The 17,014-nt window shown below is 37.5% G+C and overlaps 1 protein-coding gene across 1 annotated transcript in view; it reads left to right on the top strand.

Moving 5' to 3' along the window:
• The first annotated feature begins 2,970 nt into the window (after positions 1–2,970).
• itga3b (integrin, alpha 3b) overlaps positions 2,971–17,014 on the top strand; it is a 48,285-nt gene continuing 34,241 nt past the window's right edge. Inside the window, exon 1 of the mRNA XM_082151489.1 lies at positions 2,971–3,358. Within this exon, the coding sequence (XP_082007615.1) occupies positions 3,186–3,358 (173 nt within the window). The 5' untranslated portion in view covers positions 2,971–3,185. The remainder of the gene's footprint in view (positions 3,359–17,014) is intronic.

Below are 17,014 nucleotides of genomic sequence, written 5' to 3'. Positions count from 1 at the left end.
CTTTGTTGTATGAAAATGCGTGAAAATTCTTCAATATTTCTACTTTTGTGTGCCTTTTACGTGTATATAATGACAGGATGTTTTGGGGAAAGGGTAAAATTGATTCTTTAATTTGTTGGCAATAGCCAATTGCTTTGGGTAGAACACTTTTATGAGTTAAAAAGATACATTAAATGAGAAATAAGGGTGCTTTAGGCTATATTACTCAATACATCCAAGTATGTACTGTGGTTAGACTCTGTGGTAGAGGGCCTAAGGTACTAGGGGGCTTTGTTTCGCGGGAGCAGTCAGACTGGTGTTGGTTTACTCAAGAGTCTGGGCCTGGGAAACAATACAACTGACATGTCTATCGTTACAGAACTGTACACTGAATTAATCCATTAACATATTGCTACTAATATACCATTTTTTATCTCTACCAACAATGAATTCACAAGTCATTTGTGTCGCTAAGTCTCATTTGCTGTGTAATATTCACACTCACGGATCCAGCTCAGCATTCCCTTCATGCATATGTAAAAATGTTGTTGTCATGGGCAAGAGCAATATCTGTGTCCATAGAGAGAACAGAGCCCGACTAGATTTACAGAGCTCACTGTGGAGCAGGTAACATCATCTGTCCGGCTGAATAGACGGAGATATATATATGTGCGGTTGCTTCAGGTGTGGTGAAGAGCTGGAGGGAGTGTATTGAGACCATTTTACAAGCCTGTATGCTTCACTGACAAAGACACTGGAAATGCAGAGAGGATCCAGTATGACGGGAAAATGGAGGCAAACAGTCACTAAGACAAGATTGTATGTGATTGGTGCTTACCATGCAAAAGCTGCTGTTGCAATGATAAGGTGGTGTTGGGTGGTTGGTTTCTAAGGTGTTGCTAGGTGTTGACTCCCACCAAGTCCCAAGTCTCCAGGATATTCCCGTCTCTAGATATGCCTCAGTGTTATTTTTTTGTGTGATCTGCTTATGCCCCAGTAGTTTTTAGGGGTGGACCTTTATGCTTACTTATTTCTAAAAATCGTACATTTTTGTATGATTCACACTGTACGAATTCATACAAAATCACCACCTTGTAAACTAGTAACATTTGCCTGTGAGATTTTTTTTTGTGCATATTTTATCATCTGTCAGTCAAAAATAAAAAGCCTAATTGCTCTGAAAAGTAGAGCAACTATCGTTAACACGTTGTGCAAATTCAGGCGTCATTTATGTGTGTAGAACAAATGTATGTGCAATAATAGTGATGTTTGCCTTAGCAAAAGACAGAAAATTTTCAGTCTGGTTATAAAACCTGTTTGATATGAAAATCTTTACCCCAAACATTTTTTCTGGAGCTTAGGAGTATCTCTGTCGTGTGATCAACTTGGCCTTTGCCATTTACAAGGCACCTTCTGTGCTTTGCCATTTCCATTTTTGACAAAAACATTTGAGTGTTTTCAGTGTATTCCCCTAAATGGATTATTCTAAAACAGTCCAACGACTTTCATGGGCACACAGTTCAAGGCTTAAGGATAATCCGAGAAGGTCCAAAAAGCACGTCTACAGGGAATATAAACTAGCAGCAAATAAAAAATAAAATAAAAAAACCTTTCCATGCCCTTTTTAATAGATTCAGATCTGCTTGGAGACTCATATCTGCTGCTGTGTTTTCCCACGAGCTGGAGTCTTCCTCCCTGTTACAGAAGCTGGATCAGTCTGTGATCTGCTATCTACAAAGCAATTATTTCAGTTCAGATGGTGAATTCTTCCCCCCCAAAACCATCCGCACCTCCATCCCCCACCTCCCTGGAAAAAGGGAGGAGAAACTCCAAGGCATGACAAGGCAGATCAGAAAGAGAGGGTGGTGGCGTTTTAAGGTGCCTGACACACGTGGGATCAAGCCTTGTCCCAAACCCACAAGCAGGCAAACGTAATCATAAAACTAAGATGAAAATCTCTGGTAATGTTATTTTGAATGTTGCTTCCTCCCTGGTCTATGTTCAGTCAGTTAGACCTGGGGATGACCTGGGGTCAGTCGTTGGTCTGTTTTGAGTATTGCTCTTATCAGGACTCTTTAGTGTGACGGCACCTCTGCTCCAATCAGAGTCTCGATTCTCATGAGGAGCTTATTCTTACGATTATTATGAGCAGGCTGATATTCAACTAGTTAATCTTATGTGAATCTGCTTTCTGGAAAAAATATATATATATATTTTTTTTTTTTTTTAGTTTTAAATGTTTTTATGAGGGATATATTTTTGCTAAGTTTGTGCCATTCATGTAAATGGGTGAATCTCACAAAAACCTCTAAAAACTCTAAATGCTATTTTTATATAATACAATTTTACTTGGAAATTTACCATTTTAGAGTGAATCCATTGTAATGTTATTGACAATTATGCACATTTTAGATCAATGCCGAAAAATATCTCTTTTTCATTACCGTAATGTCAAAAATTATTTAATTTATATTGAATTCTAAAGTATTTATATGCATCATGATAGTATTTGTACCGATTTTGTAGCCCAAAAAAAAAAAAAAAACACTCACTGTCACATTATATTATTAAGGAATGTGCTTAATTGTCATGGAAATAATTCCATAAGTAAAAAGAGTAATTTTACAGTGCTAAAATAATCAGATTTCTTTTTTCCCCTTAGATTTTGTTGTGAAATGTCACTTGGACATGTTCTCTCTAGATATGTTGTAAAATATGAACAACAAAACCTTGAAAACTTTAATCTTATGTACAGCATAGCAACAAGTGAATGCTTGTATGTAACAGTGTTGTGTGTGTGAGAGAGAGAGAGAGAGAGAGAGAGAGAGAGAGAGAGAGGGGAGAGAGAGAGGGGGGGGGGAGAGAGAGAGGGGGGGGGGGGGAGAGAGAGGGGGGGGGGGGGGGAGAGAGAGGGGGGGGGGGAGAGGGAGAGGGGAGAGAAGAACAACTTTAAGGACTCTCTCCCCTTATCAGACTTGTGGGACACTTCTAGTCCTCTATTTGTGGAAGCGGGACTAGTAAAGTGTGGTGCTGTGAGGGTGTGTGGAGGCGGGGAACAGAGAACAGCAAGAAACACCTTACAGCTCAGTGCCAGAGTGTGAAGAGAGGGAGACGCTTACCTATGACCAGTGATTGACCAGTCCACTCTTATTGGCTTTGGTTGTGCAAGTGGAAGAGACAGAGAGAGAGAGAAAGGAATATTAAACATGGCTGGAAGGTCTCTGCACTTGTGCGTATTCGTAATCTACGCGATTCAAACGAACACTGGATTTAACATTGACGTGCAGTTCCCGGTCATCAAAGAAGGAAAAACCAAGGGCAGTTTATTTGGATTTTCTGTTGCATTGCATAAACAGACCGAAAAGACAAAGAAGAACTTGTAAGTACCCTCAGTTGCTTTGCGGAATGATACATTATGTCACATTTGCTTCTTTTCTGTCTTTCTGAGCTGATCTGATACAGACTAGAATAAGGAATAGCCTACGCTATAAATGACTAAACATATTCAACATTACAAACCTTTAGATGTGTATGCTCCTTACATGGATTCATGTATGAATTAATATCTAGCTGTGCGCATATAAAGAGAGAGAGAAAGAAAAAAACTACCTCTTTCGCACCTGCAGTGAGCACTAGTGGTGTCCGATTCGCGAGTTGTTTATTTGAGACGATTCTGTTGAATGATTCGGTCGAACTAATTCACAAAGCTTTCGTTGCCTATTCTCTATTTTTGTATTTTTCCTATTATTGACTGTACAATAAGGGGCGATTCAAGAGTAAAACTAACAAGGTAACAATAAAAATCTCGAGTATTATATTTCTAAATACATTAATAATTGGTTATTGTAAACAATATTGTAGCTGCATGATTGCTGATTTCTAGCTGTTCCAAACAGCTGGTGCCGCTGGTAGACCATCTTGGACCAGCAACTAACAACCAGCTGTTCACAGAAGCGCAGCAACCTCTCAAAGCATCAGTATTGATTCTTCAGTGACTCGCATCATTGAAACAATCGTCTTAACGAACCAACTGGCTAAAATGAATCGGACCTCTTAACGCTACTGCGAAACGCAACCTTCAATAACTAGCTATTTACTCATCTACAGTATTTAATTTCAGTTATAGGCCTATTACCTTCTGAGTTGTCCTGCTTTATATATGTGACAGAAATGTGCAAGCCTGAAGTTCTCTTAAACTAAATGCACTAACAAAAAATACCACCATGACACCTTGATACTACTATATGTTGTTGTTGTTGTTTTATCTTCTGGAAATGATACCACGGGAAAAGCATATCTTTTTGGGGTAATGACATGTGGCATACAACTATCATAAATAATCATTCAGCACTATGCAACAGTGTATGTCACAATACTAATATTAAGATTTGATACCATGGTACCACCACTGAACGTTTCTGACCTGTTAAACTTACTAGGCTCATTTAAAAATTGTTCTATAACACGGCTATAATTGACAACTTTTTTAATAATACAATTGATATAAAACAAGCTCCTTTAGTGGTGTATATCGGTTTACAATTTCTACAGTGTTGTAGTTACCCTGCTAAGGTCATTTGAATATAAATCCAGTGAAATAGCCCGGGTGTTAACGTACCAACAGACGCCAAGAACAGTAAAAACAATAGGACTGTAGCTGGAGAAGGCAGGACAGAGTAACCTACTGCAACTTTTCATTATCATTTTCCTTCTAATGAGAAATGCCTGCAGCTTCAAAGTAGCCTAATTCAGATGGGTCAGATGAACCTGTTTTAGACTAATGTTACCTTCGCCACTGGGCTGGCTATGCCAAAGAAAAATAGGCCTACACCTCAAGACATGGATTTAAAGCTGGCTGTGCTTTCGTAAAGACAGGAAACAGTCTATCGGATAAACATAATCTACTTTCTTGAGGCTTTTACAGTTGCTTTAATATGATATCTGGTGTCAGAAGTGTTCAGTTTTCTTGCTTCAAAGTAAGGTTTTGTTCGGCAGATCTCTGTCATTCCCTCATATCCTGTGCCGGTAAAACCTGTTGCCTGGAGAGACTGTTTATGCTCCTGATAAACCTATTGCCCTCTCTGTGGTTGCTTTCAAAAGGAAAACTCTCAGCAATGCCTTGCTGCTATATATCAAAGCATGCATATGTAGTACCAGAATTAGTGACACAAATTCGGGTCAGCACCTCTCTTTAGTGAGAAAAATGTATTGAATGTGCTGTATGTAATTGTCGCTGATGCATTTTTTGAAGCTGTCAGTTATGCCTCTGTTGTGGGATGGTAGGGAGTTCCCCCAAACAGCTCTTTCCTTATTTGTGATTTCCTGCTAATTAAGAGCCTATCATCTAGTTTCATCTATACAAGCCCTGAAGGAGGCATTTCAAAGAACTGTGGAATCTCCTCGGCACAGACGATGACTCTGCTTTGAATGTAATCACCTAAATCACTTCTTTTTTGACCTCTCGGGTTCATCAAGCTGCTATAAATTTGCCACTTAATGCAGTGTTATTGTTGAAGGACTGGATCGATGAGCCCTGCAATCTGGGGAGCTTGATATTGTCCAGGCTCTGAAACATGAGAGGGGGCCACATGGTCACAGTGACGTCCATCACTCATAGGCGTGTGGGTGCACTGGTACAGAAATGGCATTTTGGATCTTTAGGAAGGCTAGATGGGCAGATAATGGGCAGTTAAAGAAGACCCAGCTGTGTTCACTTTAACAGCCATCTAAATAGACCCTTTACCCTTTAGAAAAGATGCTTTACATGCTATAAAACTGACAGCACACTGGCTTGTGAAAGGCTAGCTAATAAAGTCAATGCAGTGCAGTCCATCTCATTATGAAAATGAGATTGTAATTTCACAAATTACAACAAATGTAATTTTTTATACATTATAATGATAAAGATTATTTAATATTGTTGAAGTAAAAATGAAAGTTCTAAATTCTGACTTTATGTATATGTCATTATATATATGAAGAGTTCAGATGCAAAAGCCTCTAAGTGCCATCTGAAATTTTCTTCTAGAATGATCATTTTTATAGAGCTTGTATATTTAAGTTAAGTAATTTCACTTAAATGACAATAAATAGGTCATGTGCATTGCCATTTAAGTGAAATTATTGAACTTAAATATACGAGCTTGATAAAAATGATCATTCTAGAAGAAAATTTCAGATGGCACTTAGAGGCTTTTGCATCTGAACTCTTCATATATAAAAAAGAAGGTTCCATTACATTGGTTAATGCATTAACTAATAATGAGCAATACATTTGTTAAAGTATTTATTCATCTTTGTTAACATTAGTTAATTGTTAGTTCATGTTAGCTCGGGTCCATTAAATAAAATGAACTCATTCAACTTTTGATTTTAGTAATGTATCAGCGAATGTTAAAAACTAACATCAACTAAGATTAATAAATGCTTTATTTTTCATTGTTAGTTGATGTTAACTAATATATTTAATTCATTTTAACAAACTGAATAAACCTCATTTGTAAAATACAATGGTAGAATTAGTTTTAAATTACTTCAACTAGATTTAAATTTATATACAATTTTAAAGAAAAATGATCCTGATGATATCCTTGATATTTTTTGGTTTATTTTAATAAAAAAATAAATAAAAAATATTGGATGAATGATTGGATGCTTTTAATTATTTTGCTATAGAAAAGAAGAGCACAAAATTTGTTTTTGGATTTTGGTACTGACGATTTGGGATAAAATATGCTTTACAATATTATAAACAAAATACTGTTGTAATTAAAAAAAAAAAAATGCATGAGGGCATTGATGCATCTTATGAAAGAGATCTAATCAAATCTCTCTTTACTGTAGGCCATTTTTGTCTTAGCAGGACACTTCCCAGACCCCTCTCTTCTCTCGGCATATCCTGGGAGATGGAATGTGTTGGCTCAAACTGAGGCTTTATTAATGAAAAGAGACAAATATATTTCTCTGCTTTTCTAAATTTTGCAATCAAAAACCAAATGTCTGCACTCTCTCACCACAGAGACAGGAATTAGATGAATAAATCTAATAAATAATGCAGGAGTGAGGTGCGATCACCCTCTTACAACATGCATTAACACTGCTTTTAGAGCTTTTAGTGTGAAATGAAGACATAAGAGACAAGGGAGGTGAAGGATTTGCTTTTCAGGGAATGACATGGTGTGCCCCACTCAGGGTTATCATCTTTAACTAAAACAAAAACCATAAAAAAATTGTAGCTTGAAATAAAATAAACGTTAACTTAACTTAACATAACTTATTTTTAACTTATTTTATTTCAGCTATTTGCCAAGGCAACATTTCTCATTTACTTTATTTTAACTTAAAGTAAAAAAAACTAAATAAAAAAAACTAATACTATACAATCTTTATAGATACATATATTTAAAAAAACAAAAACCTGCAACAAAATTACTACATTTTTGCAGTACTTTACTTTACTTTAAAATGACTTTACTTTAACTAAAATTAAAATGAAAATATAATTTTTAAAAAAATTTAATCTAATTCAAAATATGAATATAAATATAAATAGTATATCAATGATACTGAGACTGTTTACACGACACCATTTTCAACTAAAAGCGTAAAACATTCATTTACACGACAACAGCGTTTTGGGGGCCTGAAAACACAAACTTTGAACGGGTTTCAAAGTGCAAGAATTTTGAAAACGATACCGATTTCGTGTAAACTACAACAACGCTGTGCGTATTACGTATTAGTCGCGTAGCCTTTCTTTACAAAGTGACATCGCCAACTACTGGTCTGGCAGCATAATACAGCGTTTTGAGTCATTTTCGCAGATCCGTTGTCGACTGTACGCAAAAAAAGCAAAGGAAAAGCTTTTCCGTTTTTAGTACATCATTGTTTTATTAATGTACAATAACACTGATATAGAAAACCATCTTCATATCATAATTGTGGAAATTGTTCCAAACGAGAACATAAAATGAAAACTTGCTTCTTATAAGTCATGTACGTATCATGTATTTTACTTGGTTTTGTCCATTAGGTATGGGTTGGATCATGAGAAGCAATTAATTATATTTTGATTAAAGATACCACATACCAACATTTTTGTCTTTGGAATAAAGTGCACCAATGAATCATGCACACACAGTAGTATTTTTTAAGAAAGTAAAAGGGGTCATTTTTAATTTCAGGTCTGCTAGAGTAAACTCTTCATATCATTGCTTGATCCCTTTTCAGAGATGGCACCCTTTCAGAGCACAAAACAAATATATACCCCTCTTACGACCTCTTTAAACAGCTCATTCAGCATGGAGTGCCCGGTGGTTCTTTATGTCCTCTTCCTGTGTAGAATCTAGTGGTGTTGTGTTCAGCTCTATGATTGGTTATTCCAGTCTTCTGACCCTGTGGAATGCTGAGAATTCCTCATCATGCCCTGCTCAAGTGGACCTGCCAGGTTGCAGGTTGGGACAGGATGGGAACCTCTCAAAAACAGAGGAGGATTATAGCGCTATTAGAGGCCTGAAACCCAGACAGACATGCACAGTCATTTGGGCCTCAGAGTGAGAGTTTATTAAATGCTGGATGTGCTTTTGTTTTTTGATGGAGAGTAAGAACAGATCAATGAGTCTGATTACTCTGAGTCACACATTTAATTAAATGAAGGAAAACGTGTTGCCAAGCTTCAACTGTCTGCAAACTATGGCTTAAGGCAATGTTCTTTCATTCAATAGGCATGATCTTCTTATTAGCTATGTTTCCATTCACCTCTTTTTATGCGCATTTTGGGATATCGCTGGATTGAAACGCCAAAATGCGCATAAATTCTATAAATGCGCATAAAAAAACGTTTTAACCAATAAGAAAACATGCACATAAGCTACGATGGAAACATTTGTTGCTCAGCATCTGAAATGCTGTTTTGGTTGTTCTGAAATGCCTGAGCAAAGTCTGTTGTAAAAGTGGTTCAGTATAATTACCACCCAGACCTGTCTTACACGACTGCCTTCCCAGACAGCAGCATCCGCCTCCAAAAGCAAGATAACTTTATTGTGTTTCGTCAATTTATTATAATTTATTACAGTTTATTACAAAGTAATGCATTATATACGAAATTATTTGATATTGTGGCTTCTCTTACAGCAACTTCCATTTTTCTTAGTGATATTTAGTGCTAGTTTATCAGGAAGTGACGATTTTGTTCTCTTCAAATGTTTTTATGCGATATTCAATCGCAACTTTGGATGGAATAGCTATTGAGAGTTTAAACTCTTTGGTAACTAAACATTCCATGAACATATCAACTCCCTCTTAAAAAACAGCACTCTTGCTCCATAAATAATTCAAATACTCTTTTCCCGGTATTTCATTCTCAGCTCCCACAATCCTCACTGGCATACCTCCCTCATTCTGATTGTTTATGTACAATAAGATAGAAATAATTAATGAGCTCTAGAGCAAATGTTTGCATGGACTTTCACATTCCCAAGATTACTTTCGTATCACTATATTTAAACGAGAAAGGGACTTTGTTTATGAGTGAATAAACAGAGAATGAGCTGTTCTCGGTGCATGGCATGAATACGTGAGATTTGGCAACCCTCCAGCATTCTCATTTTTCACCCCAGCCGTTACACTGTTTGATTCAGGTGTGGGTCTTTCAAAGCTCCAGCTGTGTACCATGATGATACCCTGCAGCGACAATGACATTTAATCCAATTCGTTTTTTGCCCATTCTATTTTTACAAGTGATAATAGACTTCAGGAACAAATTTTAAAGCATAGGATCACTTGTTGACCCTCATGTCATTCCGAACCAGAGATGCGTTTCCCAAAAGCATTGTTAGCCAACTATGGTCGCAAGTTCGGTCGTTATCAGCATAGTTCGACGAGTCGGTGTTTCCCGAAAACATAGTTCTAATGAACATTCGCAAACAGCATCGCAAAGTTGTGTGCTTAGAACGACAGATCTCGAACTGTCAATAAATCAATAAATGATTTATTAATAATAAATCCTTATCTTGACCCTAACCCTAACCCTGTACGGGAAATGCACCGCAGTATGGCATTTTTTATTTTTTTTATTTCTGTTTTTGCCAGACAACCATCTATTGTTCTAAGAGAGTGCATTATAAATAATCTGAAGAAAATGTGATTTGTGCTTGTCCATTTAGAAGTTCAATGCTGTTGCTTGGGTGTTTTTGGAGGATTGGTAAGTGGTTGTTAGGGTTTTGTAGTTGTAATTTGTCAAACTGTTGTCGGACAGTTGGGACTGAAGTCTGTTTTATAGATTATCTCAAACTGAGCTGTAAATATCTGGCCATCAAAAGACCCCTACTGGGAAGATCATGAAGTCCTCACCATTCTCATCAGGGAACTGGCTTTAATTCTCATCCTGAGCAGATTATATCAGATGAGAAAGAGTGAAGGTGTCTCACGGATAAGTGAAAATGGTCACCTAGGGAGCTGGATACGTCTGGTTGTTCGCTCATCATTACTCAGTGCCTTTCAACACGCACAGGAGAATACTAATTCATGACCCCAGAGTCCAGACACTCTTCACAACACAAGTGCATCATGAAACATCAGGCTATTTTGTTCCACATTTGATTAGAATGAAATGTTTTAAGGACTGCCAAACATTATAAACACAATATTAAGTGTTGAATATTCATACTTAACCTACTCAGTGCAAACTTTGATTTGTACAGTATGCATGAAATCTGCAGTATCTTTAGTTTTTGTAAAATTTTGTAAAAAGATTAAAGGTTTGCAAATATTGAGTTACATTTATCGAATGTTCAGAATACAAATTGTAACCAACAGGCATGTCATAGTATCATTTGCATACTGAATCACAATTGGTCATTTTTTCCTACAATCATTTGCATACAGAATTATGATTGGTAAACTTTGTTAATTCTTTTGCTGTGTTGTAACCACTGCTGTTTCCTTCAGGACGTGCAAATCTAGTTGTATGTTGATCCTCTTAGCGTGTCTGAGGTCGCAGTGCAAGTCCATAGCCTATGTCTCTCATCAATATTTTTCTTTTTCCTACTGTTTGCAAATCAGTGCAAAGACAACAGCGTAATCTGCAATTAGTTGTGTTGTTGCTCACCAACATGGCAGACTGGTTGGCTTATTCAGCATATTCATCCGAGCACTCTCACCTCTAACGGGCAATGGTGCATCCAACACAAATTAGCTAAACAAGAGTCAGCAGCTTTCAGAGAGCCAGATTTAAGTCTCCTACTGGGGAAGTGAGAGTTGCTGGATGTGCTTTTCTGGGGCCACTCAGCATGAGCTTCTGATCAGTATGGATTAGATAACTGCAGCTGAAGATGTTCTGGTCACCATGAAATGTATTTTGCTCAGGTCATTGTGGTCAAGTCAGACATCTGACTATTGACATAAAGTCTGGTCCACACTGAAGCTTATTCTGGCCAATAAATACCCTCTTTACCCTAACTATTTACACTGCACAACTAATTGTATTTAACCCAAGGTTAACTATTTAACTAGTGTGAAAAGCCCTTCTGTGTTCTCACAAGGAACCGCTTGTGCTATTTGGGCCCGTATTTATCAAGCCTCTAAGAATGACTTTTTTTGTTTGAAACTGTTTGAATTTACTTAAGAGTGAAACAATTATTGTCTCAAAGCTACGCTTAAAAGTTACAATCAAGCATCTAAGTCGTAATTTAAGTGAAGTGTAGGTATAAAATCTTAAGTGTCAGACTTAGAGATGATTCACGACACTTGAATGTTGAATCCCACAAATGGGATTTTGGATGACGACATTCACATGGACCAATCACTGAATAGATTTCCTTATTTAAGAATATTCTCCGATAAATTCACATTGAATGGTGAAATTTCTAAGAGGAGTTTACATTCAACACACATTTGACAAGATTACATTATGATACACATTGGAAATGAAAGATAAAGACGTTTTCCACCATGTCTTATTTACAAATTTTAAACCAGTGTGCTGTTAACTGACCTGCCTATATATAGCCTAGATTTTATGATATAATCAATCACCATGGATTCCAAAAGAAAACCGAACTGGCGGGAGGAAGAAGCGCAACTGCGTGCTGAATTAGTCGAACAGCAGAAACATGTCATAAAAGGCAAGTTCAGCCCAACATTAACCAGCACTGACAAAGATGATGCCTGCTCTGTCCAAACGATACCGTTTGATTAACTGCTCGTCGTCAAACACTACAAAAACATTCTTCCTCTCCTGAAAGATTCGCTCACGTCTCTTGTCACCTCAGTGCCTTCACAAGCCCCTACTGGCAACTCCTAACCACTTGAGAGACCTCTCGAGCTGTCTTAAAGGACTGGGAGAGTAAGAGTGATTCTTAGCTTTAAGAAATTTAATTACTTGCTTTTATACGTTTGAAAGTAGGAGTAAATTACATGATTTCTCAGCTCTTAAGACTAAAATGGCACTTTGAGAAGCTTGAGAAATACAGGCCCAGGTCTTCTTGATTAATGTGAGAAAGATTCATTGAGAAAATATGTCAATTATTACAGAATTCTAACAGGATTTATACCATGGTCTGGGTGAATACTCGATTCTGATTGGCTGCAGGGTGTCCATTAAAAAGTGATAGAGGACACCTAGTAAAGGAGTTCTGGTGAAACTGACTGTTTACCGTTCGAAATTAATAAATAAATGCGCTGGCTACATCAGCTGTGAGTAACCATAGCAACAGGCAGTAAACTGAAGGGTTCTACGAGCTGAGCGGACTATAAATATCTCTGATTGCTAAATAAACCGTCAGATGTAACCAGGGAAACCAAGTTATTGTTTGTAAAAACTTTAGATTTCGATTGTAAAACTAATTAAAATATAAACTAATGTTTTAAAAATGTGTTATTTGGCAAGTGACCATGGTATAAGCGGGTTAATTCCCTTCGAGGTGTCCATTGTCAGGTATTAATGGAAACCCTCCGCTGCGCGTCGGACGGTTCACGCCTCGCCGTCGTCCATTAATACCTGACAATGGACACCTCGTCGTGCATTAACCCTTACATAGAGGACCATTGATAATCATTGAGGGATCACTTAATATAATGTTATAATATTTGAAAAGTTTATAGTGTTTATAGTTATTTTTAGCCATTTATTTATTTGTTGACATGCTCTTAATTAATAGGATTCAAATGCGTTTGTGGTGGGGAATTCTCTTCAGGATGTTAAATTGTCTATTGGAGGTGTTTCCATCTCTTCTCTTTATGGTTGCTGATGGTGTGTTTGATAACAGATTTCTTTTCCTCTGTGTCTCTTCAACTAATGGTGGCTGGTGCTGCTCTGACAGGATGTTTGCCTGCTGGAAAAGCCACTGACAGATGTGCCTGTATGTAGACACACCTGAGAGACACAACAACAGCTCTGGATGTTGCTAGTGTCAACATTGGAACTGGAGCATCATTTCTGTTAAGAACTGTTCTGACACGGCTGAAGATCAAAGCGCAGTTTTTATTTAGGATAATTCACAGTCGGAATCCAGAAACAGGGACAGGGTCAAAATACAGGCGAACAATCCAAACATAAAATAAAGTCCAAGAAACACCGGTAAACCAAAGAACAGTCAAAAGATCGAAACCATGAAAGAACGCTCAGAATTGCAGTTGTAGCACAAACAAGCCTTTGCAACAAATGAGTGGAAACACAGGGCTTATAAAGGCAGATCTAAAGGTAATCACACACAGCTGAACATAATCACACAAAATGAGTCAGGCAATGGGTACTGGGAAGTGGAGTTCATGATGAGGTAGCAAAGGAGATGGAAGGAGTGCTCTCTGGGGGCGATCATGGGCACTCCAGCGAGCAGATGTGACCATTTCGATCTTACTGCCTATCTAGCCAATAATTATCTACTGTCTTTTTTCTGCAAATATTCAGTTAAATTGCTAAAACGAAGATCTCATTATGTCAAAAAATATATATAATTTGTTCAATTGTTCAAGAAAATTTTTAAGAATGGGGGTTCAATTTTTAGTTAAAGCGGGTAAAAACTTTAACCTTTCTTCATGGTTGCTAAAGGGATTGTGAGAGATTGCTAGGTAGTTGCTAAGGTGTTTATGCTGCCTTTATGTGCTGTCAAAAATTTCCTACTACCCACTTCTGAAGTGATTATGAGCTCCTCACTGTATTCAAGTGGGGCTGTGTTTACACGACACCGTTTTCATTTAAAAACGTAACACTTTTTATGCGTTTTGGCTGTTCGTTTACACGACAACAGCATTTTGGGTGCGTGTTTCAAAGTGCAAGTTTTTGAAAATGGTCTCCGTATAAACAACAAAAACGTGAATCTCTGAAGACGATGACATCATGCACATGCGTATTACGTGTATTATGTGTTACATATAGAGCTTGAGTGATCGAATGGAATCCAAGCGTAGTTCAAGCTAAACAATATCAGCTGATTTGTTACTCCACCTACTCTAATCAACTATAGTATTTAAGCTCATTCAACGAATGCTCCGCAGTCTGTCGCACAGACATTTACACCCACCTCCACCCCTTCACCTCCTAGCATCTTCATAATAGAGCAGTGTATAGAAACTCTATGTACGTAATCATTGTATCTCCTTCTGTAAACATATGCTAAGAAACATTTATTAAACGGCTTGGGGGGATTTGTGTCTCAAGGATGTATCTCAAGCTGTCTAGTATGGCAGCTTGAGCACCTTAGGGCCTCTCGCCAAATCCAAAGATTGTCAATAAATTTCATTCTCAAAGTGGTCCTGACTGAACTAATGGCCTGGCAGCAGAAAAAAGGTTTTTAGTCGTTTTCGCGGATCCGTGTAAATGGGAATCATTTTGACAACAGTGTCATCTGTACGCGGAAAACTAAAAGGAAAAAGCATATCGTTGTCATGTAAATGAGCCCTTAGTCAGCTTGCTGACGACTCTGGAATTTTGGTCAAATACAGGCTATTTTTTCGCTGAGTATAAAACATACAATATGCTTATTAGCCCCGCCTCCACTCACTCACAGCAGCTCAGAGATCCGCTCGTTGACGATCACACGTTGACGTGATTGGTTAGTTAGTGACGTCAGAAACACCAGCGATTTCAAACCGCGTTTTTGAGACTGTCTTTGGTTCACTGCAGTTTTAAAGAGAAATTACTCAGCAATGGTGTTGACTTATGAATTTGCACATGGTTTGTCTTAAAGTATATTAAAAACACAATATAGACATATAAAACAACATTAAAAGCTTGATTTTCTCCACAGGGGGACTTTAATAAATGTTGATCTATTTCGAACCAAACCAGTTACCCATGCACAGTGACAGACAAGAGAAAGAGTAATATAAAATATGGAAACATATGACATTTTTTCACCAATTATACATCTCTTCCTTGGGGAAACCTCCACACTTGCTCAGTGGTACTATTTAACGTTTTTATTTATGAACAGTTATATGGCAGTAATGTTGATTGATGCTCCATAGTCAGGTTGTGACTCTCCTGCTCAGAGTTGTAATTATGCCATTTACAAAAGGCTAAATAGATTAAGGACTTTGTTCCCGGCTTGTATTGTCAAATTCAATATGCCATCTGAGTGGTTGTATTACCCTGTTTACGGTATTTGTACAGAAATGAAAATCTGGTCAGCGGGGAACTTCACTGAATAATCCAATCACCAATAATTAAATTCATTGAACAATCTATTTATAGAGAGAATCAACATCGGAGTGGAGAAGGAGCCCTGGCGTGACTGTGTTTTCAGCTATTTTAGGCTTGTCTGACTCTTGTGCCAGTAGTTTTGTCAGAGCTGTTTCTGCCCTTCAGGCGAATTCATAAAATAACCGCAAATTCAAAGTGTAGGTTAATATAGGCAGTACAATTTACTGAGTACTATTAGTACTTAGTACTATTACTTAGAACAAATAGTTCTATGATGATACTTTTTTTTTCAATTTGTGAAAAATCAAATATACAAAAAACAATGCAAGTAAGTAAAAATAAAAAGTTTTTGGAAAACTAATTTGGGATAACTTGAAAATAATGTAAAATGTAAAATGTTTTCTATTTTGACATGTTCTGACAAGTGTGTGAATCACCTGATCTAATCTGATCATATTTCCATACGGGCATGAAGTTCACTGATTCATCTCAATCAGATGTCTACGCTCCATTCCAGACCGGTTTAGTTGAACATACATTGCTTACAGTGATCTTGAGCCATGCAGGTTGTTTGGGTTTTGCCTTATCACAACGCTGCTGGTTAAATGTGTGTGGACTGAATGAATGAGATGCCTGCTTTGCATAACAATTCAATTCATTTCCATCCTGCCCCCCATCCGCCACTGTCTACATTGCACTTAGTTTATTATTTAAAATGCCTTTTTAAAAGACTACAATTGAAAAATGTATATAATGTAGGCCTATATTTTATAAAATTCAACCCGCCAAAGTGGTTACTGGTTAGTAGGAGTGACTAAGTTACACGCCACTGCTGAAATACACCAGCATTTGGCGGGTTGGCGGGTGTTAATGTTATAATGTGATATGTTGGAAATAGATCTGCTACACTGCTGCTGCTGACCTGCTGCTGTTGGTTCTTGCTGCTTTTGCTGCTGCAAAGCAAGTACGGGACTTGCTACTCCCAATACGCTGCTGTGAGCAATTAAGACATGCTGCTGCTGTACAATATAGCACATGAATTCCCCGTAGCAGATCTATAGAGGTGGAGCTGGGGAAGATGAAGGGTTTCTGAAAGTGCACTGCAATTGCTACTGCAAATGACCAGTATTTTAAGGTTGAGCAGCAAGTTCATTTGCTACTGATACAGCAGGAACCAATCAGCTGTGCCCTATAGAGAACTATGTGATTGCAAGAAGATTGAGTTACGAACCTATCAGCCTACGCCCTTTAGAGTTTCAAGACAGAACTTTTATTGTTGACAATCCTTCAACCTACTGATACTTTGAACTAGTAACTACTAAACATAAACCACCTTAAATCATGCAAAAAAAAGTGAACAGCTTTACATTGGGCCTGTAAGTCACAAAGTAGTGT

The sequence above is a fragment of the Leuciscus leuciscus genome, assembly GCF_965113295.1.
Source record: "Leuciscus leuciscus genome assembly, chromosome: 21".
NCBI classification, from domain to species: domain Eukaryota; kingdom Metazoa; phylum Chordata; class Actinopteri; order Cypriniformes; family Leuciscidae; genus Leuciscus; species Leuciscus leuciscus.
Note: the sequence above shows the minus strand (reverse complement) of the source record. Positions and strands in the feature narration are given on the sequence as shown.